Genomic DNA, 26241 nt, shown 5'->3' on the forward strand with positions numbered 1-26241 from the left:
AGGAGGAGAAGAAAAAGAAGAAGGGCTGGGGAAGAAGCTTAATGGTTATGCAAAAGACACTTGCACCTAAGGCTCTGAGGTCTCAAATTCAATCCCCAGCACCTTTATAAGTCAGAGCTGGTCAGTATTCTAGTCTTTCTTGCTCTGGATCTTTCTCTCTGTATCTCTCTTACATTAAAATAACTAAATAAATACTTGAAATCACTAAATTTCAAATGACTGCACTCACTGTCAGATGCTATTTAGCAGACATTTTCTTGAGAGTATTAAATGATATGTTTTATTTTAAATGTTTATGAAATATCAAAAATGAATATGTCATCTCTTTGACCTTAAAGGAGCTCAAATCTTTTTTTTTATTTATTTATTTTTATTTTTAAATATTTATTTTATTTATTCCCTTTTGCTGCCCTTGTCTTATTGTTGTAGTTATTATTGTTGTTGTCATTGTTGGATAGGACAGAGAGAAATGGAGAGAGGAGGGGAAGACAGAGAGGAGGAGAGAAAGATAGACACCTGCAGACCTGCTTCACCACCTGTGAAGGTGACTCCCCTGCAGGTGGGGAGCCGGGGTTCGAACCGGGATCCTTATGCCGGTCCTTGTGCTTTGTGCCACCTGTGCTTAACCCGCTGCGCTACAGCCCGACTCCCCAGGAGCTCAAATCTTAACAGGGAGCTGGGAGAGATGTAATAAGAGATAAGACATGGAATACTGCGGTATCTGACCTAAGTGACTTATTAGACTTTCAGATATATCCAATTGCATTTTCTCTTTTTTTTTATTTAAGAAAGGATTAACTAACAAAACCATAGGGTAGGAGGGGTACAATTCCACACAATTCCCACCACCCAATCTCCATATCCCACCCCCTCCCCTGATAGCTTTCCCATTCTCTATCCCTCTGGGAGCATGGACCCAGGGTCATTGTGGATTGCAGAAGGTAGAAGGTCTGGCTTCTGTAATTGCTTCCCCACTGAACATGGGCATTGACTGGTCAGTCCATACTCCCAGTCTGCCTCTCTCTTTCCCTAGTAGGATGGGTCTCTGGGGAAGTGGAGCTCCAGGACACATTGGTGGGGTCTTCAGTCCAGGGAATCCAGGCCGGCATCCTGATGACATCTGGAACCTGGTGACTGAAAAGAGAGTTAACATACGAAGCCAAACAAATTGTTGAGCAATCATGGACCCAAAGCTTGGAATAGTGGAGAGGAAGTGTTAGGGGGGTACTCACTGCAAACTCTAGTGTACTTCTGCTTTCAGGTATATATTTTGCAGTAGTTTATGGATACGTGTGAACATATGCTCTCTCTCACAGAAACTGGTGTATATCTAGGTTTTGGGACTTAGTTAGAAAGTGAACCACCTGAGATGGAATTAGAGTATACTATGAAAGGAAAGGTCTCACCCGAGTAATGAAGCTGAAGGGTTGTCATTCCACAAGTGAAGTCTCTGAACGCAGTCTGAAGTGAAGCATGTTGAGGTGGCAATCGTTGTGTTGGTTAGGTTGTGATCAGCAGATATAATATTATTTGATATGGATTGGGAGCGGCATACGGGAAAGTGGGCCCTATCCAAGGGTTCCAGGACTGGGGGAAGTAGAGGCTCTATAGTGGAGATGTGAGGTTCTGCTGTCTTAGGGTTCAAAAAGACAATCGATAGTTAATGTTATCACATTATTTGGTAACTGGGTTAACTTTGAAAAGTCCTTTTGTTAGGGTTTGCTGTACAGTACCCAGTATCTTGTATATAGCTGTGCTATTGGTTGCTTCTGATCTACTTGATCTAGGCTTTTGAGAGAGTCTGCATATCAATTACACAGCCTATATATTGAAAAGATTCAGTTTGTGTTTTGAAAAACTTCGAGACATACAATTAATTTTCCCCCTCTCGTATTAATTAGTGATTTATATGACTACATTTTATTAGGAGTGTACATAAACACCATTCCCACCACCAAAAGACTATGACCCATCCCTCCCACCCACTCCCACCCCCCACTGTCCCAGGAAGCTGCATGTCTACCACTCACCACAGGGTTTTTACTTTGGTGCCCTACTTACAATTTGGTCAGGTCCTGCTTTTAGTTTCCCTTTCAGGTCTTCTTACTCAACTTCTGTTGATGAGTGGGATCATCCCATGCTCATCTTTATCTTTATTTATTTTTTATTTATTTTTATTTAAGAAAGGATTAATTAACAAAACCATAGGGTAGGAGGAGTACAACTCCACACAATTCCCACCACCCAATCTCCATATCCCACCCCCTCCCCTGATAGCTTTCCCATTCTCTATCCCTCTGGGAGCATGGACCCAGGGTCTTTGTGGGTTGCAGAAGGTAGAAGGTCTGGCTTCTGTAATTGCTTCCCCGCTGAATATGGGCATTGACTGGTCAGTCCATACTCCCAGTCTGCCTCTCTCTTTCCCTAGTAGGATGGGTCTCTGGGGAAGTGGAGCTCCAGGACACATTGGTGGGGTTGTCTGCCCGGGGAAGTCTGGTTGGCATCATGTTGGCATCTGGAACCTGGTGACTGAAAAGAGAGTTAACATACGAAGCCAAACAAATTGTTGAGCAATCATGGACCCAAAGCTTGGAATAGTGGAGAGGAAGTGTTAGGGAGGTACTCACTGCAAACTCTAGTGTACTTCTGCTTTCAGGTATATATTTTGTAGTAGTTTATGAATACGTGTGAACATATGCTCTCTCTCACAGAAACTGGTGTATATCTAGGTTTTGGGACTTAGTTAGAAAGTGGACCACCTGAGATGAAATTAGAGTGTACTATGAAAGGAAAGGTCTCACCCGAGTAATGAAGCTGAAGGGTTGTCATTCCACACGTGAAGTCTCTGGACACAGTCTGAAGTGAAGCATGTTGAGGTGGCAGTCGTTGCGTTGCCAATTGCATTTTCATGGAAGACTGTCTCCAAACTTTATACACCACTCATTTTAGCCATAGCAGTGGTGCATGTAAATGTGCCTTCTGCATACACAGAGCCTTTTATTCATCCACAAAGGTACTTGCTTTGAAGTAGAAAATGACCATAATATGGCTGCCACAGTTTAAAACATAATCCTGTTTTCCAGAAGAAAATAGAATTCGTAAACATCTGAGGGAGCTTGTTTTTATTTTTCCATACTAAAACTCAAGCCTTTCAGGACCTACATATAACATTCACTTATGTTTTCTTTTCTTTTCTTTTTTTTTTGAAATACTTGTGCACCTGGCAAGCAAGCCACACTGAACTTCAGCTTCCTAGCATCTGGTGGAAGGCCCATTCTAGTAAAAGAGAACATTTAATCAAATGTTCTCTTTGCTTTCCTGACATTTCACTCTCTCAATTGATGCAATAATGAGATTGATATAGGAAGTTAGGGGTCAGCCAATAATTTATTGTAGCAAAAAGAAAGATTGGACTTCACAAAACATTTTTTTTCCTTTTTAAAAAACATTATTTGTTTTGGGTTTTTTTGTTTGTTTGTTTATTTTTGATTGAGTCATAAATCTATAAGGAAGGGTGAGGAGAGACAGGAGGAGAGAAAGTGAGATGCCTGCAGCATTGCTTCACCTCTTGTGAAGCTTCCCTCTTGCAGGTGGGGGTCAGGGACTTGAACCCAAGTCCTTATATACTGCAACACATGTGACCGCCTCCCAGACAAATTTTATTTATTTTTAGTTTATTAGATTACCCGTAATTGATAGGGGAATCTTTCAAAAATGAAAATTTAGATCATTGGTTGTTTAATAGTACCTATTAAAGAAAAAGGAAAGTTTCCCCACATTGCCCTGGTATGACTGACCAATGTGTTTGCTTTTCCTTGTGACAGCTGGTTAATAATATGAAGCAAAGTGACTGAGCCTAAGGATGAATCAAAGGGTGGGGGCACCTCTCAAAATAATATTACAAAAGTCAATTTCCTGTCAAGAAAATTGACAGGTACAGAAAGTAATCCTACCACATTCTGAAAAAGTTGATACCATGTTTATTGCCAAAGGAGGGAACAGTCAGCGCTCCTATTCTCTCCAGAGAGAGGGGGAATATTCTTCATAGCAAAATAGTAAAGGGAGGGAGAGGTGAAGCCATAGTATAAACTCACAGAAGAATTACTTTCCTGTACAGAGATTAGATCCTAATTTAAAGTGACATCAGTTTATGACACAGAACAGCAGAGGTCAATGCAGAGTTGCAATAATTCTTGTCTCATGAGAGGCAGGTATCTGCATATATTTTGCTTTGTGGCAGCAAGTCCAGTGCACAGGCACTTTCTTAGGTATTTTCTATGTCCCTGGCATTCTTTTCTCAAGACCTCAAGATCCTCCTGGAAGTCCAGGTAATCTGGAATCTGCATGCCTCTCTCTACTCCACCCTGGGCACTAGAATCCTATCCCTCTGTTGTGCCAGCATACCATCTTTTTCTCAGGCTGTGTTTTTGAGAGAAATTTACAGAAGACTCAGTCTTGTATTGCTTTTTTTCAATGTCTCTCCCTCCCAATCCTCTGTTGCACTTCCAAAGGCATGTTCTACCATATTTCCTTCTAGATCTGAATTCAGAATCGAGATTTAAGTTTTAGAACGGAACTTGAGATCCTATATGGATTTTTTTGTCCCTCTCTCCATATGGGACTGCTTTGTCTACTCTGTTTCACTGTTCTCTTTGCTTCTTTGCTCTGGCTTCCCCTTTCCTGTGTTAGAATCCTTTATTCTGAGGCAGGCTGGAACTGATCTGAGGTCAAGTGGACAACAGCTGTAAAATATGATAAATGTTCAGAACTGGGCATGTGGTCTAGTAAAGAAACTAAGAGAGGTGATCTTAGAGTTGTACATAATTTTAAAAATAAAATGAGAGAGACACAAGGAAGCTTAAGACAAGCCTGCAGGGCAAAAAATGAATTCTGTTTGTTTATTACCATCAGGGGCTTGATGCCAGTACAGTGAATGCAGTGCTCCTGGAAGCCTCTCCCCATCCCCTGTTTTTTCTGTTTTGATAAGATTGAGAGAAATTGAGAAGGGCAGATAGAGAGGGAGACATAAATATGGACACCTACTCACTCCACTGCTTGTGAAGTGTCTACAGGTGGGGAAGCAGGGGCTTGAACCCTGGTTCCTGCACATCATAATGTGTGCATTCAATCAGGTGTGCCACCATCCAAGCCCTGAATTCTGAAATTATTTAACAATAAGCTTAGTATTTATTCCTGACAATGTCCTAGAATAAATTATTGACTAGTGTGTAAACATTTAGTAAGCACATCCTAGTCTTTAGAAGGAAATTAAGTAAAAGTCTATGAGTCAGCGTTAGTTTACTTAGAGCTTGTTACTCAAGAATATTGAATTTTCATTTTAAATAGGATTGCTAGATTGGTTGAATGAGACTAATGTGTCTTAAGAATAAAGAAAACATCAGAATAATAGCCCTTGATCGCCTTCAGAAAGGATGAGAACATACAGACTTGATGAGGTTACTCCTTGAGGGGCTGGTGGTAATTCACTTGAGCTGGCATAGCACATATGTTGCCATGCATGAGGACCTCCGCTCAAGTCCCCAGCCCACACCTGTAGGAGAAGCAGTTTCCAGGATGATGGACTAGTACTACATATATATATATATATATATATATATATATATATATATATATATATATATATATATAAATGGTCATTGAAAATAGTGCAGTTGTGTAGGCCCCGGTGATAATCTTGGCCACCAAAAAAAAAAAAATTCTTCTAGCAATAGCTTGTCTAATAGTGAGCAGGCCTTATTATGCATAAGACTCTGAGTTTAAGAGCACCATGGATAATGGAATGGAGCTGTGGTGTCTTTCCTCCTTTTTGTTTCTTTCCCTTTCCCCTCTTCAATCTCTCTCCCAAATAGAAGGACAAGAAAATTGAACTGGGAAAGGCACCTAGGTGTTAGTATGCATGAGGCCCTGGAATCATATTGGGGCAGGGGAGAGGGAGAGCATTCCTTAGAGGAAACATTCTTTATTTGTCAATTTTGTTCAAAGAAAGTTAATAAGCATGTCAGTTGACAGTGTGATCAAGGGTAAAGTTATCAAGCCCTAATTTGAAACATCCTTTTGAAAAATTTCCCAATAATTCAATAGTTTAATTATGATATGTAGCAAATAGCTTATTCATTTTGAAATAGAAAACTGAATCTGCCTTTATGATAGGAACAGATCATACCACATTCATAATAGCATCTGAATGTTGAAATCTTGAGCTAAAGTCATGTGTGTGTGCGTGTGTTAAGAATCATGTGAGGAGCATTACTAAAAACATTAAAGAAATTTCAGAAAATGTTTTAGGAATGGGATTTGTCATCATATAATTTCACTCCTAAGTGGTCTATAAAGTATGTAGAGAATATAAGCAGCAAAATAACAAATTAAGCTAACAAACTTTGAACTGTAAGACCAATTTGTGGTGAGTGGTTAGTGCAAAAGTAAGGGAAGACCTGGGGTGGATGAAGAGGGATGAAGGAAATGTGGACAAATGGGAGAGAATATGCTGGTTCTCAGTGACACACACCTGAAGCTATTATAACACAGTTAGAAGCAGTCTTTAAAAGCAGAGAAAAATAAGATGGGGAAAAAAAGACGATGAGTTTGGTGAAAGGCATTTGGTTGGTGCTGGTTTTGCTGAATTGCATAAGACATGATTAATAATAAGGATGCTTTAAGAGTTCTCCAAACAGTCAAAAGTAGGATAGAGCAGCTCTCCCAACACTTAGGTCTAGGTTCTAATACTGAATAGTTCCTTATTTTGTCTTCTGCTGCTAAGAGCTACAGGATCTATTTTCTGTATTTACGTATAGACACATACCGCCCCCTCTAGTTCTCCCCTACTGCCCTAAATAGTTTTCTCTCTTGGAGGCAGTTGCCATTACCTTGCTGTGTTTACTCATGCCATTTGGGTGCTGTAGCTGTAGTCAGCCTTGTGATTGCATACTTCATTCAGCACAACAATTTTTTTCATTTTCACATATTCCACTCCCTTCAGACACTTCTAGTTTCTCCTCTGGTGGTGCTTCTTTTCCCATTAGGCAGTGTGGGTCACTGTTGGGGCCCATTTGGGCACAAACCAGACCTTTTGTTGAGTTCCTGTACTCCTGCCTTCCTAATTATAGAATTCAAAGCAAAGAAGTGAATTAATAGCATGTATTTATTCCCTGCAGTGTCTAAGGAAGCATAATACTGTGACATGCTTACAGTAGCATATAAGCTCTCCCTTCACCCCCTCAGCCTCCATTTGTTTATTTATTTATTTTATTTTTTGCTGTGTGGCTTCACAGCAGCAAGAATTGGAAGGTGCACTTTACTCACCAGTGAGTAAATCATGTGAATGGATGTTTTAGAGCACATGCCCAATACATAGTTCACTGGGAAAACTATACTTCTAAAAGCTCTCTGAGAACACATACCTGGAATTTGAAACTGTACTAAATGCAATGTTTCCCAAGGTCCTAGCTAAGGCAAGGATGTGTGGTCATTCATGAATGGTATTTAATTGTGTGTTCTTACATTTAATTTCTTCCATCAAAGAATTTTTAGGTGTTTGGTTCCAAAGGCAGATACTTGAAATATTCGCTTTAGAAACATGTAACTTCGGATAACCGTAAAGCTATAAAAATCACTTCTTTTTACCTGATAAGGAGAAAAATTTTGATTCATTGTGATTGAAAGAGGCCATTTTGTTACAGGTGGCCTCCAGATTCCTGTGATGGTCTCTATTTTCAGATCTATGCAAGCTCATGTAGGGGTCTTAATCACTTTGGTAGTTCAGAATTTGGAGAGGTTTTTTTTTAAATAATATTAATTAATTAAATTTTATAATGAAATTTAGAGGGGAGAGGGATATCAAGACTCTTGGGGAGTCAGGTGGTAGCGCAGTGGGTCAAGAACACATTATGCAAAGCGCAAAGACCATGGTAAGGATCCAGGTTCGAGCCCCCGGTTCCCTACCTGCAGGGGAGTCACTTCACAGGTGGTAAAGGCGGTCTACAGGTGTCTATCTTTCTTCCCCCCTCTCTGTCTTCCCCCTCCTCTCTCCATTTCTCTCTGTCCTATCCACCAACGACGACAACAATAACAACAACAATAATAAGTACAACAATAAAACAAGGGCAACAAAAGGGAATAAATAAATATTTTTTTAAAAGGAAAAGAAAGAAAAAGGAAGGAAGGAAGGAAGAAAGAAAAGAAATAAAGAAAGAAAGGAAGAAAGAAAGAAAGAAAGAAAGAACGAAAGAAAGAAAGAAAGACTCTTGCAGCACTGATTCACTACCTGTGAAACTTCATGGAGGTCTGGACTTGAACCCGGGTTCTTGTGCATGGTAATGTGACCACTCTACCAAGTGTGCCACCGTCTGCCTCCCTGTTTTTGTCACCAGGGTTATCCCTGGGGCTTGGTGCCTGCAGAACAAATCCATCTCACAGCAGCCTTTTAAAAGAATGTTTTATGGGAGTCGGGTGGTAGCGCAGCGGGCAAAGTGCACATGGCATGAAGCACAAGGACCGGCACAAGCATTTGGGCTCCCAGCCTGCAAGGGGGTCGCTTCACAAGCAGTGAAGCCGGTCTACAGGTGTCTATGTTTCTCTCCCCCTCTCTGTCTTCCCCTACTCTCTCCATTTCTCTCTGTCTTATCCAACAACAACAACATCAATAACAACAACAATAACAACAACAACAATAAAACAAGGGCAACAAAAAGGGAAAATTTGTTATGTGGAAAACTGAGAAATGTTATGCATGTGCCAACTATTGTATTTACTGGCGACTGTAAAACCCATGAAATTCATGTTTTAACAAAATTAGCAACTACTTTCTCTTGAATATTATTTTTACTCCAGCAGTAAAAATATTTTATCATTAAATACACAAGACATATTTAAATGCTTATATGAAAAACAAACCACCTAGTTTAGGTGACTATTACAGTCTGAGTAAAAAAGAAAAACAATCACCATATACTCTCAAAAAATATATACTTCTTATGCCACAGTTATTACCAGTTTCACTGTCCAGTTTCACTGTACTAACCACCCAAAATGAATTTAAGGGTAAGGTTTTAGAATCATCAAGAGAAGTGTTTTTCATGTTCTAGTGTCTGCTATCACTCACTATGCATCATTTAACTACATAAAATGAAAATGTGAAATGCATTGTAAATTGCATATATAGTCCAAATTCGCCATCTGTTTTTACTAATAAATTTTTTCAGCCATTGACCTTATCAACAACTTGCTTCAAGTGAAAATGCGGAAGCGCTACAGTGTGGATAAGACTTTGAGTCACCCTTGGCTGCAGGTAAAGGAGCACTGGGTATTTTCTCTGTTGGTGAACTTCTAGATTATCATAAAATTTTGATATTATATGTTTACAAAAATTGTCTTTTACAAATACAGTTATAATGCTGAATTGATTGCCAAAATGCATAAAACTTCTTGGGAGTTCATTGTAATGTAGAGCTTTTCTATAAGCCTCTCTCTACCACTACCACTCCCCACCCCGACCCCACCACCAAAAGATGAAGATATAACCAAGTTTCAGGGACCAGATTTCAGGCACATTTATATAAATATAAATCTTAATAAATGTCCAAATAGAGGCCCACTTGAGCAGGCATTATTCATTTCAGTGCTCTAGTTTTAAACCCTAGACTAGTGTTCATGCAACAAATACGTGACAGATACAAAGCATATGCATGTATTAATTTTCTCAATTCATTTTCACATTGAATTTGTATGATGATGGAGGGAGATTCCATTTGTTGGTGGGTGTAACACACAGACACCTATCCTGGAGAGATAAGAAATTACTTATGTGGCAACAGCTGTCTTGTAAATCACTACCCCTCACCCCAATAAAGTGATTTGAAAGGGGGGGAAGGTTCAGAGGAAAACAATACTCTGAAATACCAGAGAATCACAGGCATTAAATTTCAGAGGAGTACCAGCACTCCTAACTGCTCAACTCTAAGCATAAACTGCCCACCCTTTGATGCATGATAACATATAAAATGTATATATGTTCAAAATGTAAGCAAATAGAATGTCTTTGGTGCTGATGCTGCCACTTCAGGGTGCTTGCTGAAAGCACAGCCCTGTTCCAGGCAAAGGAAAAGCTGAGTTCAGTTGTGGGAACTGACAGCCTAAAATACTGTGCTTTAATCATCTCTGTGGTGACATTTTTGGAATCTCTTCCACAGGATTATCAGACCTGGCTAGATTTAAGAGAGCTGGAATGCAAAATTGGAGAGCGCTATATCACTCATGAAAGCGACGACCTGAGGTGGGAGCAGTATGCTGGCGAGCAGGGCATGCAGTACCCGGCACACCTGATTGATCCAAGTGCGAGTCACAGTGACAGTCCCGAGACCGAAGAAACAGAGATGAAAGCCCTCAGCGAGCGTGTCAGCATCCTCTGAGTTCCATCCCCTATAATCTGTCAAAACACTGTGGAATTAATAAATACATACGGTCAGGTTTAACATTTGCCTTGCAGAACTGCCATTATTTTCTGTCAGATGAGAACAAAGCTGTTAAACTGTTAGCACTGTTGATATATCTGAGTTGCCAAGACAAATCAACAGAAGCATTTGTATTTTGTGTGACCAACTGTGTTGTATTAACAAAAGTTCCCTGAAACACTAAGCTCGTTATTGTGAATGATTCATGTTGTATTTAATGCATTAAACCTGTCTCCGCTGTGCCTTTGCAAACTGGTGTTTTTCATACTGGACCTCAATTTGGTAAGAGTATGCAGAACCTGTCCGTGAAACAGTTCTGTTCTGTGTGTACCATTGCTGTTGTCACTGTAAACAAACTCGAAAAATAGATCATTGCCAGTGTTCTGTGAACAACTTCAAACTCATGTGGAAAGATCAACTGATGGGGGCTAGGATAGATGAATTATATAATCCTACAATACAAATGCATGAGAGAGTTTTACTGTACAGTTTTCGAATCTTTTGCCTGTCTGGTGTGCTTTAGTATATTTCAACTCAAGTAAACGAACCTAGGCCCACCTGCTACTCTTAAGCCTAAATGCCTTAGAAATGTAAAACGCTATGTTTCCTCTGTAATGTGCCCAATCAGAAGCTAAAAATTTCACTTTTGTGTATTTTTCAGTAATAACAAATAAATGGTTTTGTCAAAATATGTGTCCGTCTGATTGAATTATTCTCGTACATAATCAACATTAGTGTTTCCAGGCTGTTTAAAAACTGGAGTCATTGCTCAAAAGCAGAAATGGCTTCATGATCCAGAACTTAGCCTTATTTACTGTGAATTCTTTAATGTTTCCAAGTATAGTGAAACTTTTCTCTCTTGTGTACCATCTAGTTTATAATAGAAAAAAAAACTTTCAAAAAGAAAAAAAAAGTTCAAAGATAAGCAGATGAACTGGAAGTATAAGTAAGAATATTGCAAATAACTATCTCAGTTTATAAAGCTCCCTGATTTGATCAATATAAACTAGGTCTCTGTTTAGAAAAAGTCTAAATAAACAGAATGATGATATAAATAATAGGTAAGTAAAGAAAATAAAAATAAATTAATAGATTCTTAGAATAATAACTCTAGTTTCTTTCTACATTATCCAAGAAGAGAGAAGGAGAAGCTAGGACAGCACCAGGACTCACCCTCTCCCCTGACCCTTGACCCCCGACCCCGACCCACATTGCCTTAACACCTCTCCGTTGTGTCAGGGTTCACACTTGGGTAAGATACACATCCTTCCAGGTGAGCTATTTTGTAACTTCGCTTCTGCAGTTCAAATCCCAAGATTTTTTTTCATTGGATTTTGCTTGCTTTCCCTCATTTTTTCTCTCTATTACTTCATATGGGTGAGAGATCTTCTTATATTTTCCTCTGATATAAGTCTCCTTTGTATTTTTATAGAGCTGATTTAGTAGAAACAAATTTCTTTAACTGTTGTCTAGAAAACTTTTTTTTTTCTTTTTTTCTTTTCTTTTTTTTTTTGGCGCCATGGTTATCACTGAGCACTAAAAACCCACTGCTCCTGGTTGATATTTATTTATTTATTTAATTGGATAGGACTGAGAGAAACTGAGAGTGGAAGGGGGAGATAGAGAGGGAGAGAGAGACATACCTGCAACCTGCTTCACCTGCAGGTGGGGAGCCAGGGGCTCGAACCGGGATCCTTGCTTCTTGGCTTCTTATGTGCGCTCAACCCAGTGTTCCACTGCCTGGTCCCATCTAGAAAATTCTTCATCACTTCTTCAAAAGCACGTGATAATCCAGCTGGATAGAGTGTCGTTGGGTGGAAGTCATTTTTACTCTGAATTGTACATAGCCTACCAGTCCTTTCTGACCTTTAGAGTTGCTATTGAGAATTCAGCTGTGATAATATTAAACTGTTGCTTTTATAGATGTCTCAGCTCTTCTTTTGGTGACTTTAAAATTGTCTTTCTTTTAATTAATAATTTTACTATTATGTTTATTATGTTATTTTTACGATTATGTTCTTTTAGTTATTCTGTGCCTCAGTGGTTAGATTTCAGATCACTTAGAGCCTCTTGGATCTCAGTCCTGCAGGTAGGGACCAAGGATTTGAACCTGGGTTCCTATGTGCTTTCTACCAGTTGTGTTACTACCCTGCCCCAAGGAGGTCTATCTCTCCTTGAGCTGGGGAAATGTCCTCTAATGAGCTGGAAGCCAGAGCTTAAACCTAAGCTACACCTTTTTTTGTTTGTTTGTTTGTTTGTATGTGGACTAGTGACTTCCTAGCTTCCATAAAGAAAAGGGTCTATTTTTTGTTTGTTTGTTTTTCTTTGTTTTTAAGAGATAAACACCAAGTGTAACCAATATATAGGTCTTGCTAAAAATCCCCAACAAACTGGACTAGTCAGGGTTTTTACTGAGGTATAAGAACAAGAGAAATGGATTGTATAAAGATAGAGAACTAAGAATGAGGGGCAGGAAATAGCTCATCTGATAGAGTGCAGACACTGCTGTGTGTGAGTTCCTGGATTCAAGCCCTATCACCATACAAGAACATTAAGGATGGCACCAAAAACCCTCCATGGAAAGTGGAGCAGTGCTGCAATCTCTCTGTTTCTCTCCTTCTCCTTTTATATTTTTTAAATCTCTCCCTCTCTGAGAAATAAATCTTAAAATGAGCCTTCAAAATCTTGTAGAAGGGGCCAGGTGATGGCACACCTGGTTGAGCACACATGTTACAGTGCTCAAGGACCCAGGTTCGAGTCCCTGGTCCCCACCTGCAGGAGAAAGCATTGTTAGTGGTAAAGCAGGGTTGCAGGTGTCTCTGTCTGTTTCCCTCTTTCTCCCCCTTCCTCTCTATTTCTGACTATCTCTATCCAATAAATAAATAAGGATACTTAAAAAATTTAAAAGTATATATATATATATATATTTTTTTTTAGAAAATAAGAATAAACCTGACATTGATGGAGGGGAAAAGATGCAATGAAATGTAGGTTAAGAAGGAGGTACACCCAGGAATAATATTTTCACAGTTAATAGAGCTAGTTTAGCAAAGATCTCAAGACCCAAGATGAAGCCACAAAATAGTAGGAAGCTATTGGAGATTTTTGACAAGGAAAATTGAGAAATTATTTTACATTTAATAGGAGATAATAAATTTTGTGAGGGCCAGGCAGTGACACACCAGTTAAGCGCACATGGTATGAAGCACTAGGACCTGCACAAGGATCCCAGTTTGAACCCCAGGCTCTGCACCAGCTCCCCACCTGCAGGGGGGTCGCTTCAGAGGCAGTGAAACAGGTCGACAGGTGTCTATCATTGTCTGTCCCTTTCTGTCTTCAGCTCTCAATTTCTGTCTGCCCTATCCAACGACGACAACAACAGTAACAGCAACAACACTACTAGAAAAAAATGGCCTTCAGGAACAGTGGATTTGTAGTGCAGGCACCAAGCCTCAGTGATAACCCTGTAGGCAAAAAAAATAAAAATAAATAAATAAATAAATGCATACATACATTTTGCATTTGGGGTTCAGGAAATTTGCATTTTATCATTTAAATCATCTTATGTTAAATGTATTAAAATTCTTTTTAAAACTAATATAAGTAGAGTTTAAACTAAACTGACTATATTTTCATTACTTCTCTTTGAAACTGCAGAAAAATTTTACTAGCAGATGTGAATTTCTTCCTTCTGGTTTGATTCCTCTATTCTATTCAGATGCCCAGATAAATAAGAACATCTCAGTAGATATAGGGATTTGAAGTACATGCTCTATACACAAAACAGCAGGATAAACCATACTTGGACTTCATAAACTGTAGCTTGTGTACATAGTGAAATAGTCATTAGAGCTAATTATCTGTAGACAGACTGATGTTTCAAATTCCAATTATAAAGTTTTAGCCTCATTAACACATGTACTTCAATTTATATCTTGGCTACCACATTTTATTGTTACAATTCATTAAAAGTAATGTGGAAAATGAGGATGATCATAAACTTCATCATACAAGCTAAAGGAAAAAATAGTGTCTGGATAATGATGACAACACATTATATTTGCATAGCAACTTCCTTTTAAGGAGCTCAAAACATTTCACAAACATTATCTTATTAATCCTATGAGTACAGCAGTAAAATTAATTTCTTAGATGTCTGAGATAGAGAAATTGATGCATTAGTTTGCTTCCAATATTGCATATTGAATTATGAGCAAATGAAGTATGGATTTTCAGATTCACTTGTTTTTCATTTTAAACTACATACAGTGAAACTGACATTTTTTGGCCAGCATTTCTGTGAATATTATCAGATAGACTGATGCATTTACTACCACATTCAGGATACAGAATAGTCTTATAGCCCTAAAAACTTCTTTTTAAAATTTTTATTATCTTTATTTGTTTATTAGATAGAGACAGCCAGAAATCAAGAGGGAAGGGAGTGATAGAGAGGGAAAGAGACAGAGAGACACCTTCAACACTGCTTCACCATGTGCAAAATTTCCCTCCTGCAGGTGGGAACGAAGGGCTTGAACCCAGATCCTTGTGTACTGTAATGTGGGCCTAACCAGGTGTGATATCACCTGCCCCCTCCCCCCTAAAAATGTCTTGATGATATCTCTTTGTGGTGAATTTTCCCCACATTTACCCCTAGTATGCAACAGCCTGCTCACCATCCTTACTGGTTTTCCCTTTTACATTTAAATGGACTGTGTCACTTGTTGGGGCTGGTGTCTTTCTATCTTTAAAATCAATATTGTTTACAAATCTGTTAGAATCTCAGGGTTAAAATTTCAAATCTTTCCAAACTATGTGCTAAGCCACCTCACCCTCCACCAATGTGACTTTACTCTCCAGTTCAAGGCATTAGGACCCATCCACCCTAAATACCTTCCCCTCTGTCCCCTTAGTGACTCACATCTGCAAACATAGCCAAGGGCCTATCCATGATTCAACCTCAGTTTCCTTGTTTTAGGTCCTAAATCATACATTTGAATGAGATCATTCAGTCCTTCTCCTTCTCCTTCTTTTCACTTATTTTTACCAGAGTACTATTAAACTCTCCCATATGGTAGTGTGTTCAATTTTTTTATATATATTTATTTTCCCTTTTGTTGCCCTTTTTTTTAATTGTTTTAGTTATTATTTTATGTATGTCGTCATTGTTAGATAGGACAGAGAGAAATGAAGAGAGGAGGGAAAGACGGGGGGAGAAAGATAGACACCTACAGGCGGTGACTTCCTTCACCGCCTGTGAAGCAAGTCCCCTGCAGGTGGGGAACTGGGGGCTCAAACTATGATCCTTTTACGAGTCCTTGCACTTTGCACCATGTGTGCTTAACCTGCTGCGCTACTGCCCGACTCCCAGTGTGTTCAGTTCTTCTACCTAATTTCACTTAAATTGGTCCCCTCCAGATCTATCCATATTAGACAAAATAAATAAATAAATAAATAAAAAGTCAGTATTTTGTCTTTTCAGCTGGCAGAATAGATCACCTGGACAGCAGGCTTGTTTTGCCTTAGGTACAGCCCAATCATTGGAGGAAGCTTTGATATTGGAGGTGCTGTGATATTGTTCCCTTTCTCACTCCAGATATCTCTTTTTCTGTCCAAAAAGTCAACCCAGAATGGTGAAGTCCAAGAAATTTTAAAAAATCATAAAGCTGAATAGTGTATTCTTGTGTGCATACACTATGGCTTCCTTACCCACTCATCTGTCATTTAACACGAGTTGTTTCTAGGTCTTGGCTACTGTAAATTATAATAGTTTGCAATAAGCATAGGTATGTATATTTCTTTTCAAAGTAGTGTTTTTGTGCTCTTTGGATAGATACCAAGGAGAGGAATTGCTGAAATAAATAACAGCTCTATTTTTTTTTTAAATACCATACTGAGGGAGTTGGGCGGTAGCTCAGCAGGTTAAGCGCACATGGCACAAAGCGCAAGGACAGGCATAAGGATCCCAGTTCAAGCCCCCGGCCCCTCACCTGCAGGGGAGTCACTTCATAAGCAGTGAAACAGGTCTGCAGGTGTCTATTTTTCTCTCCCCTTCTGTCTTCCTCTCCTCTCTTGATTTCTCTCTGTCCTATCCAACAATGACAACAACAATAATAACTACAACAGTAAAACAACAAGGGCAATAAAAGGGAATAAATGAATATAAAAATTTTTTTTTAAATCCCATACTTTTGTCTGCTGGGATTGAACAAATTTACATTCCCACCAACACTGTTTAAGGGTCCTCTTTCCTCCACACCCTCACCTGAACTTGTTACTTCTGGCCTTAATGTAGGCCACTCTCACAGGTGTGGAGGAAATACTCTTTGCTATTTATTGTCAATAAACTGTTGTTGATGATCTAATTCCTCTTTGGTGAAGTGTGTTCAGCTTTTCTTTCCATGTCTTTTAGGATAGTTTATTTCTTTGTTGTTGGATTTAGTGTGTTCTCTTTGTATCTTAGACATTAGCATTTTATCATGACTGTGTTGTATGAATATTTTCTCTAATTTAGTAGGGTATCTTTTTGTTCAGTTTGATGTAATACTACTTGTTTATTGTATTTATTTATTTGGTTTTTTTCCCTTTCCTTCTGGAGTTGAGCTGAATACATCTCTGAAGACAATATCATGGAGTGTCTTGCCTTTATCTTCTGCAGTGTATTGGATTGTCGGAAAAGTCATGACATATGTTTATTTTTTTTCTATGCAAAAGTTCATCATGTGGATAGACAGTTAGTTATTTAAATAATAGTCAACCCATATCTGTGACCTTGGGAGAACCACTGCAGTTTCCAATGGAGGAAATGGGGGCACAGAACAGAATTCTGGTGGTGGAAACAGTGTGAAATAGTATCCCTATTATCTTATAATTTTGTAAATCTATATTAAATCATTAATATTTTTTTAAAAAATGCATCATGACTTTTCTGACAGCCAACACTTTATTTTCATATCTTACCTCCAAGTTTGTTGTTGTTTTTTTTTTTTACACCTGTTTTAAGTTAACTTTAGTGTATGATGTGAAATGGTGATCCATCTGCAAAACATTCTTACCCCAAACTCAGGCCCTTCCCTCACTATCATGCATCAGGTCTTCAAAGTCATACCATCTTCAGCACCCGCCCCATTTCTGCTCTGTAGTATCTCCCACCCCTTCTTCCCTCTAGTCCTTTGCTTTGTTGCAATACACCAAACCCAGTCCAAGTATAAGATCTAGTTTGTACGAGATAACAGGAGAATGATCCGAAGGTCTGATTTTGAACCTGCCTTCAGTTGGTATTTATGTGTATTGATTCAGTTCCCATATTAAATTTGCAGGATAAACTCGAGTCATAAGCAAGAACCCAGAAGATGCTGTAGCAAGGAAGACGACTGAATTCAGCCAGAATTCTGACATGGACTTTTTCAAGGAGTTGGAGATCCTTCTGGAAAAAATAGCAGGCCCTGAAAAGTAGTTCACTTGGTTAGTGTGCTTGTTTTACTCAGGATCCAGGAGAAGCTTTGATGCTGTGATTTCTCTTCCTATCTCTCTGTCTCTCTCTTTCTGTCTGAAAGGGTCATCCTGGAGTAGTGAAGCTCTGCAGATGACAGAAGTGAAAGCAAAAACAAAAAGAGAGTGAGAAAAAGAGGAAGAAAAAGGGAAAGAGAAAAGAGGTAAGAGAGTAAGAATGAGAGTGAGTGAAAGAGTGAGAAAGAGTAATGGAGGAAAACAAAAGACAAATCTTGGAACACACAGCGTTCAGTTTTAACTTAGGCAAGATGAAAAATAAATAAAGACAAAGGAGGGTGGTAGAGACAAATGCCTCCCCCATACACCTCAATTTTCATTGTTATTTGACTTAAGTCATAGACAAACAGCTCTCTCACTCTTTCAATCAATTAACACCTATTATTTTTCACCTGTGTGCTATATAAACATCAGTGTATGGCTAACCATGAGGAACAACCAACTTTTCTGGAGGCTGATTCCCTTAAGAATTTGAAATAGGGAGCCGGGCGGTGGCACAGCAGGGTAAGTGCAAATGCACAAAGTGCAAGAACCCTGCTTAAGGATCCTGGCTTGAGCCCTCAGCTCCCCACCTTCAGGAGGGTCGCTTCACAGGTGGTGAAGCAGGTCTTCAGGTGTCTATCTTTCTCTCTCCCTTTGTCTTCCCCTCCTCTCTTGATTTCTCTCTGTCCTATGCAACAACAATGACAGCAATAATAACAACAACAATGATAAACAACAAGGGCAACAAAAGGGGGGGAAATATTTGAAATAAAGCCTTAGCACAGGCTAATTAATGTGTTAAAATGAACACTAAATGTGTTCTTTGAGAAAAGGATGGTTTACAATGTGGAGATTGTGTTTCTTGTGAGAAATTTTATTGTATTTAGTCAGAAAAACCCTGAATTTTCTCAAGCCTTTTAAAATGTATTTTTACTTATTTTAATGAAATAGAAAAATGCAGATATATATGTATACATATATATATATATATATATATATAGAGAGAGAGAGAGAGAGAGAGAGGTCTCAAGCATGAAAATCTTTTGCATAACCATTACTATTTCCTCAGCCTATTTATCAAGACTTTTAATTGATCCAGATCTCAGTATGTGTAAAGAAAAATATTTATAAAATGAATAAATGTGTTAATCTGTCATAACCAAACTACTGGCAAAATTAACAAAAATATAAAATAAAAATTATCTGTTAGCTACATATACCATGTCCTCAGAAACAGTTCATAGATTTTAGTTGCCTAAATCTAATCAAGCTTCAGTCTACTTGAGTTACTATAGTCTATTAAAAATAAGCAAATATTCTTTTAAAAATATTTTTATTATCTTTATTTATTTATTGGATAGAGACAGCCAGAAATCAAGAGGGAAGGAGGGGATAGAGAGGGAGAGAGACAGAGAGACACCTGCAGCATTGCTTCAACACTCATGAAGCTTTCCCTCTGCAGTTGGGGACCAGGGACAGGAACCCAGGTCCTTGAGCGTTGTAACACGTGCGTTCAACCAGATGCACCACCACCAGCCCCCTAAGTAAATATTCTTTATAAGGTAGGAGCACAGTGTTTCATCTTAAATTTCAAAAATTAATATTTTGGGTCTACCTATGTCTTTTCTTGTCTCCTTTACCCTTTCTGCTTCTATTTGAAATAAAAAGAATGAAAAAAATCTAATCTATTTGGGGTGGTAGAATAATATAGGCTGAGGTCCTAGCATCATAAAAAAGTAGTTGAGTATGGATTTATAAAATTTCAACACTTATTTTCATCAATTAATACTATTCTATAATCTCAAAGAAGTCCTAGTTTGATGAGCTTACGTTGAGATTAAAGGGATATTAAAATATTGACTCTTAGCCTACAATATTACAGGAATAGTAGACTATCAATAATTTCCAACCAGTTGGTTAAGTCAACTAAAATTAAATATTTTTCATCTCAACAGATAATTATTATAAGAAATCTGCAGTCCTTCATTCCTACATATCAAGTTAGTTAGGTTTTGATCTGGAAATTTCTTAGCCAGTTTCAGAATAAATCAGAAGACTATCATAACGTAGCTTTAACTGTATTCATTTGGGAAAAGTGTATCCTAGTTATACTTTCTACTTCAAGTACACAAATTAGAATATTAAAACTTGCTTTTGTCTAGAACATTTGGTTTGAGCCTAATCTTTCAGGACCTTTCTCTGAAGAGATAGTCTTTTTCTCACAGTTCTGTTACTAAAATGTAACAAATTGTTCCACTGAATTATAAAAGCTTCTCTAGGGAGTATCATATCTAGAACAAAGGTGAATGATTTTATCTTGATTTTATAGTATGCCCATCATTCTACTGATTTACATCAGTATGGAGATTTAGCTCAGGATATAAATTCAGTTATAAACATAGGAATGTGTATATTCCTTCAAATTGGTGTTTTCATGACTAAAAGTGATTGTTGGATCATATTATTTTTTTAAATTTTTTTAATATTTATTTGTTCCCTTTTGTTGCCCTTGTTGTTTTATTGTTGTAGTTGTTGTTGGATAGGACAGAGAGAAATGGAGAGAGGAGAGGAAAACAGAGAGGGGGAGAGAAAGATAGACACCTGCAGACCTGTTTCACCACTTGTGAAATGAACCCCCTGCTGGTGGGGAGCCAGGGGCTCAAACCGGGATCCTTGTGCCTGTCCTCACGCTTTGCGCCATGTGCACTTAACTCACTGTGCTACCATCCAACTCCCTGATCATATTATTTTTCACAGGAGCTACACTAGATTGCATTTCTACTAACAGTGTACCAAAGTTTCATCTTTTGTCATATCCTATTTTGTTGATGTAGGTCATTCTCCCAGGTGTGAGGAGAAATCTCATTGTGGTTAGCCAATAAGAGAAAGCAACTTAAGGAACCACTGATGGATGACTGGATACAGAAGCTGTGAGACATATACTCTATCGAATGTTCTTCTGCAATTAAAACAGATGGGATTATATCCTTTGGGGCAAAATGGTTGAAACCATAGGTGATTATGCTTAGTGAAGTGAGGAAGTGAAATACAGGATGGTTGGGTTGGCAAAATAACTCACTGGGATGGTGTGCTGCTTTGCCATGTGCACAACCCAGGTTCAAGCCTGGCCCCTACCAGATTGAAGGACACTTCGTTGTTGTGGTAACTTTAACTCTCTGCCTCTTGGTCTTTATCTTTTAGAGAAAGAAAGAATACAGGATGGTTTCACCCTTTGTGGCACATAGAAAATTGAAATACATGGGTTTGCAAAGTAATCAAACTGTCTCCAAGACCTTGTGCAAGCTAGGATGGTTATCACTGTGGAGGGGGAAGGAGGGAGAGGGAACTTTGATGGTGGGTGTGGTGTGGGACTATACACCATAGTGTAATCTTGTAATATTGTAAATTATCATTAAATCACTTAACAAAAATAAAAAGACTGGAGGCCAGGTGGTACCATACCTGGTTAAGTGCACACATTACAGTGCTCAAGGAGCCAAGTTCAAGTGCCCTGGTCCCCACCTGCAGAAGGAAATCTTCAGGAATGGTGAAGCAGTGCTGCTAGTCTCTCTCTCTCTCTCTCTCTCTCTATCTCCCCGTTCCCTCTTGATTTCTTTCTATCCAATAATAAATACATAAAAAGAAAAACTCTTAAAAAAATAAAAGACTATGGGTTGAATCACTATCAATAGTGGATGTCAGTAGTCTAGTGAAATCTCTAGGATCCCAGTCCTGAACAATAGCATTTGCATACTTTCATGTACCACGTGCCAGACACAGTCAGTACTCTACATGCATGGACTTTGAATACTCACTGTTGCTCCATTTACTATCATCTCAACTTATAGACAGGAAACCTCAAGTTCAGGAAGAATAAATAACTTGGATTTAGAAAGTGACAGAATCAAGGTATGCTTTATACTTAATAATAAACAGCATATATTCCTCTAACCTATAAAATTATTTGAAAAGCCATAAAATTATTTGAAAATGTTGGAGAACTTCCAGAGGCCGGGCTAAGAGCAGCAGCAGATCTGTTTCTTTCCTCTCCTCTCCTCTCCCAGGTCAACTAGGAATACCAAAGGAGACCACCTGGGACCAAAACAAGACAGGACTAGAACGATTTCAGGAACCCACCAAATCACCGGTGAGTACAAACACATGGACAGAGAGGAGCCTAGAGAGAGATTAAGTGGGTGGTAACAGTCCCACAGTTTGTCAGAGACACCACCTCCAGTCTGTTCCACCAACAAGAGGATGGCTGAAGGGAGGAAAGGACTCCCCAGAGACTCACCAAGTGCAACTCTGAGTCTTCATTGCTACTGCCCTCAGAATCTGGAGCAGCGACAGGGAGGGACACCAGGGGACAGAGATCTAACCAGGAAACTCAGGAGAAGACCTATACCTTGGTGGCATAGAGGTGGGGCTGTGAAAGTCTCTTTGCATAACCACTGGATTATCTCTGCCACACCCTGCTTTATCTATTGGTCAGGAGTCAGTGACTAAGCTAAGAAGCCTACTTATAGTTTAAAAGCCCTCAGGCTCCCATAGTCTACAGGGAAGAAAAAGCACAAAAGAGGCTTTTAAGCCACTGAGCTCCAAATCAGGGATTAAAATACTATTTAAACAACTGTTAACTTCCACCACTGTGAACCCATTAATTACTTTACTTAGACACAAATCAATCCAGGCAATAGTGATCAGTAATTTGAAAAGTACTGAGAGAGGGAACTCATAACATAATATATAAAATGGTTAAACCAACAAGAAGAAATATTGGATAAATGAACCAGGACAAGAGTCCAGCTAAAAGCCCCCCAGAGGGTGAAGCACAAAATAATGAGGTCGACATGCAAACATTAGCTAAGGAAATAATCACAGGAATGAGTAAAAAGTTTGAAAGAATTGTCATCAGAAATACAGGAACAACAAATGAGAATCTGGAAGTAAATACTAATTATCTCATGGTTATTAGAGAGCTGAAAGCTGAAATAGTTGAGCTAAGAACACAACTAACTGAACAAGTGAAAACAATTATCAGAACAGGGTAACAAAATAGATGAACTCCAGAAAATAGTAGAGGGGAGAGAGAATAGAATCAATGAGGCTGAAGACAGAATTAGCAAGATCAAGGATGAATTAGAGACAACTAAAAAACAAGTAAGAGATCTCAAAAAGATATTAAGAGATACTGAAAACAACAACAGAGTCCTATGGGATGACTTCAAAAGAAACAATATACATATTATTGGCTTACCAGAGGAAGAAAGAGAGGGAGGGGGAGAAAGCATTCTTCAGGCCATAATAGCTGAAAACTTCTCTAATCTAGACAACATAAAAGACATAAAGATTCAAGAAGCCCAGAGGGTCCCAAACAGAATTAACCCAGACTTAAATACACCAAGACACATCCTATTTAGAATGGAAAGGAATAAGGATAAAGAAAGGATCCTGAAGACTGCAAGAGAAAAAACAAAGAGTCACCTACAGAGGAAAACCCATAAGATTAGCAGCAGACTTCTCCACACAAACAGTACAGGCCAGAAGAGAATGGCAAGATATCAAGACCACCATAAATATGCCATATATCAGAACACTCTAAAAATCTACAATAATGGCCATATCTTCAATCTATGATATCAATAAATGTCAATGGCCTGAATTCACCTATTAAAAGGCACAGAGTAGCAGGATGGATCAGAAAACACAACCCAAGAATATGCTGTCTACAGGAAACCCACCTAACTCAACAAGAAAAACACAGACTGAAAGTGATAGGATGGAAAACTATCATACAAGCCAATGGACCACAAAAAAGGGCAGGGAGAGCTTTTCTCATAACTGACATGACAGACTTTAAAATAAATAAAATTTAAAAAGCCTATCTTTTTGGACATTATTTAATGCTCAGAGGATCAGTCAATCAGGAGGACTTAACAATTACTAACATCTATGCACCCAATGACAGGCCATCTAAATACATCAACCATCTACTGAAAGAGCTACAGCAACATATTAACAGCAACACAGTAATAGAAGGGGACGTCAACATCCCACTCTCTCAACTTGACAGATCATGCAGGCAGAAAATCAATAAAGAAATGAGGAAGCTAAATGAGGAGATAGATAAATGAGAACTACTGGATATTTTCAAGTCATTCAGCCCAAGAAACTGGAATAAACATTCTATTCAAGCCCACATGGGTCATTCTCAAGGACAGACCATATGTTAGGCCACAAAGGTAGCATCAGCAAATTTGAGAACATTGAAATCATCCCAAGCACCTTCTCAGACCACAGTGGAATTCAACTAACATTTAACAATCAACAAAAGATTAGTAATAGTCCCAAAATGTGGAAGCTCAACAGTACACTACTTAACATTACTGGGTCAAAGAGGAAATAAAAGAAAAAATCAAAATGTTTTGAGAGTTCAATGAAAATAGAGACAGAAGCTATCAAAATATTTGGGACACAGCTACTGCAGTTCTGAGAGGGAAGTTCATAGCCATACAAGCACACGTTAGGAAACAAGAAAAAGCACAAATAAACAACCTGATTGCATACCTTAAAGACCTATAAGAAGAAGAACAAAGGAACCCTAAAGCAATCAGAAAGACAGAAATAACTAAAGTTAGGGTAGAAATAAATAACACTGAAAATAGGAAACACCATACAAGAGATCAATGAAAGTAAATGTTGCTTCTTCAAAATAGTGAACAAAATCGATAAACCTTTAGCCAGACTCACAAAAAAAAAAAGTGGAGAAGACCCAAATAAGTCGAATCATAAATGAAAGAGGAGATATTACAACAGACACCGCAGAAATTCAACATATTGTGCAAAGTTTCTATGAACAACTATATGCCACCAAGCTAGAGAACCTGGAAGAAATGGACAATTTCCTTGACACCTATGAGCTTCCAAAATTAAATAAAGAGGAACTAGATAATATGAACGGGGCCATCACAGCTAATGAAATTGAAACAGTTATCATAACCTTCCCCTGAATAAAAGTCCTGGACCAGATGGTTTTACAAATGAATTCTACAATACCTTCAAAGAAGAACTAATACCTCTACTTTTAAAAGTCTTCCAGAAGATTGAAGACACAGGAATACTCCCTGCCAGCTTCTATGAATCTAACATCATTCTGATACCAAAACAGACAGGGACACAACCAAAAAACAACAACAACAACAACAAAAAAAAACTACAGACCAATATCTCTGATGAACATATATGCTAAAATATTGAACAAAATTCTAGGCAACTGGATATAGCAGTATATTAAAAAGATTGTTCATCATGACCAAGTGGGGTTTATCCCAGGGATGCAAGCTTGGCTTAATATATGTAAATCAATCAACGTGATCCACCACATCAATAAAAGCAAGACCAAAAACCACATGGTCATATCAATAGATGCAGAGAAAGACCTTGACAAAATCCAACATCCCTTTATTATCAAAAAGATACAAAAAATGGGAGTAGATGGAAAATTCCTCAAGATAGTGGAGTCTAGCAAACCTACAGCCAACATCATACTCAATAGTGAAAAACTGGAAGCATTTCCCCTCAGATCAGGTACTAGCAGGGCTGCCCACTATCATCATTACTATTCAACATAGTGTTGGAAGTTCTTGCCACAGCAATCAGGCAGGAGCAAGGTATTAAAGGGATATAGATTAGAAGAGAAGTCAAACTCTCCTTATTTACAGATGACATGACAGTATACATAGAAAAACCTAAAGAATCCAGCTAGAAGCTTTTGGAAAACATCAGGCAATACAGTATGGTGTCAGCCTACAAAATTAACATTCAAAAGTCAGTAGCATTCCTCCATGCAAACACTAAGTTAGAAGTTGAAATCCAGAAATCAATTCACTTTACTATAGCAACAAAAATAATAAAATATCTAGGAGTAAACCTACCCAAAGAAGTGACAGACATGTATACTGAAAATTATGAGTCACTATTCAAGGAAATAGAAAAAGACACAAAGAAGTGGAAAGATATTCCATGTTCATGGGTTGGAATAATTAACATCATCAAAATGAATATACTACCCAAAGCCATATACAAATTTTATACTATCCACATCAAGATCCCAACCACATTTTTAGGAGAATAGAACAAATGCTACAAATGAACCAGAAAAGACCTAGATTTGCCAAAACAATCTTGAGAAGAAAGAACAGAACTGGAGGCCTCACACTCCCAGATCTCAAATTGTATTATAGGGCCACTGTAATCAAAACTGCTTGGTACTGCAACATGA

General features: G+C 38.4%; 1 protein-coding gene across 3 annotated transcripts in view; it reads left to right on the forward strand.

Moving 5' to 3' along the window:
• PRKD1 (protein kinase D1) overlaps nucleotides 1–11160 on the forward strand; it is a 363379-nt gene extending 352219 nt beyond the window's left edge. For 2 of the 3 annotated variants that reach the window (XM_060175253.1, XM_060175254.1), the window contains 2 exons: nucleotides 9222–9307; nucleotides 10209–11160. In XM_060175253.1, coding sequence (XP_060031236.1) covers nucleotides 9222–9307; nucleotides 10209–10427 — 305 coding nt within the window. In that variant the 3' untranslated portion in view covers nucleotides 10428–11160. The remainder of the gene's footprint in view (nucleotides 1–9221; nucleotides 9308–10208) is intronic. The other variant, XM_060175255.1, reaches the window with a different exon arrangement.
• The last annotated feature ends 15081 nt before the right edge of the window (nucleotides 11161–26241 follow it).

The sequence above is a fragment of the Erinaceus europaeus genome, chromosome 16 (assembly GCF_950295315.1).
Source record: "Erinaceus europaeus chromosome 16, mEriEur2.1, whole genome shotgun sequence".
NCBI lineage: Eukaryota > Metazoa > Chordata > Mammalia > Eulipotyphla > Erinaceidae > Erinaceus > Erinaceus europaeus.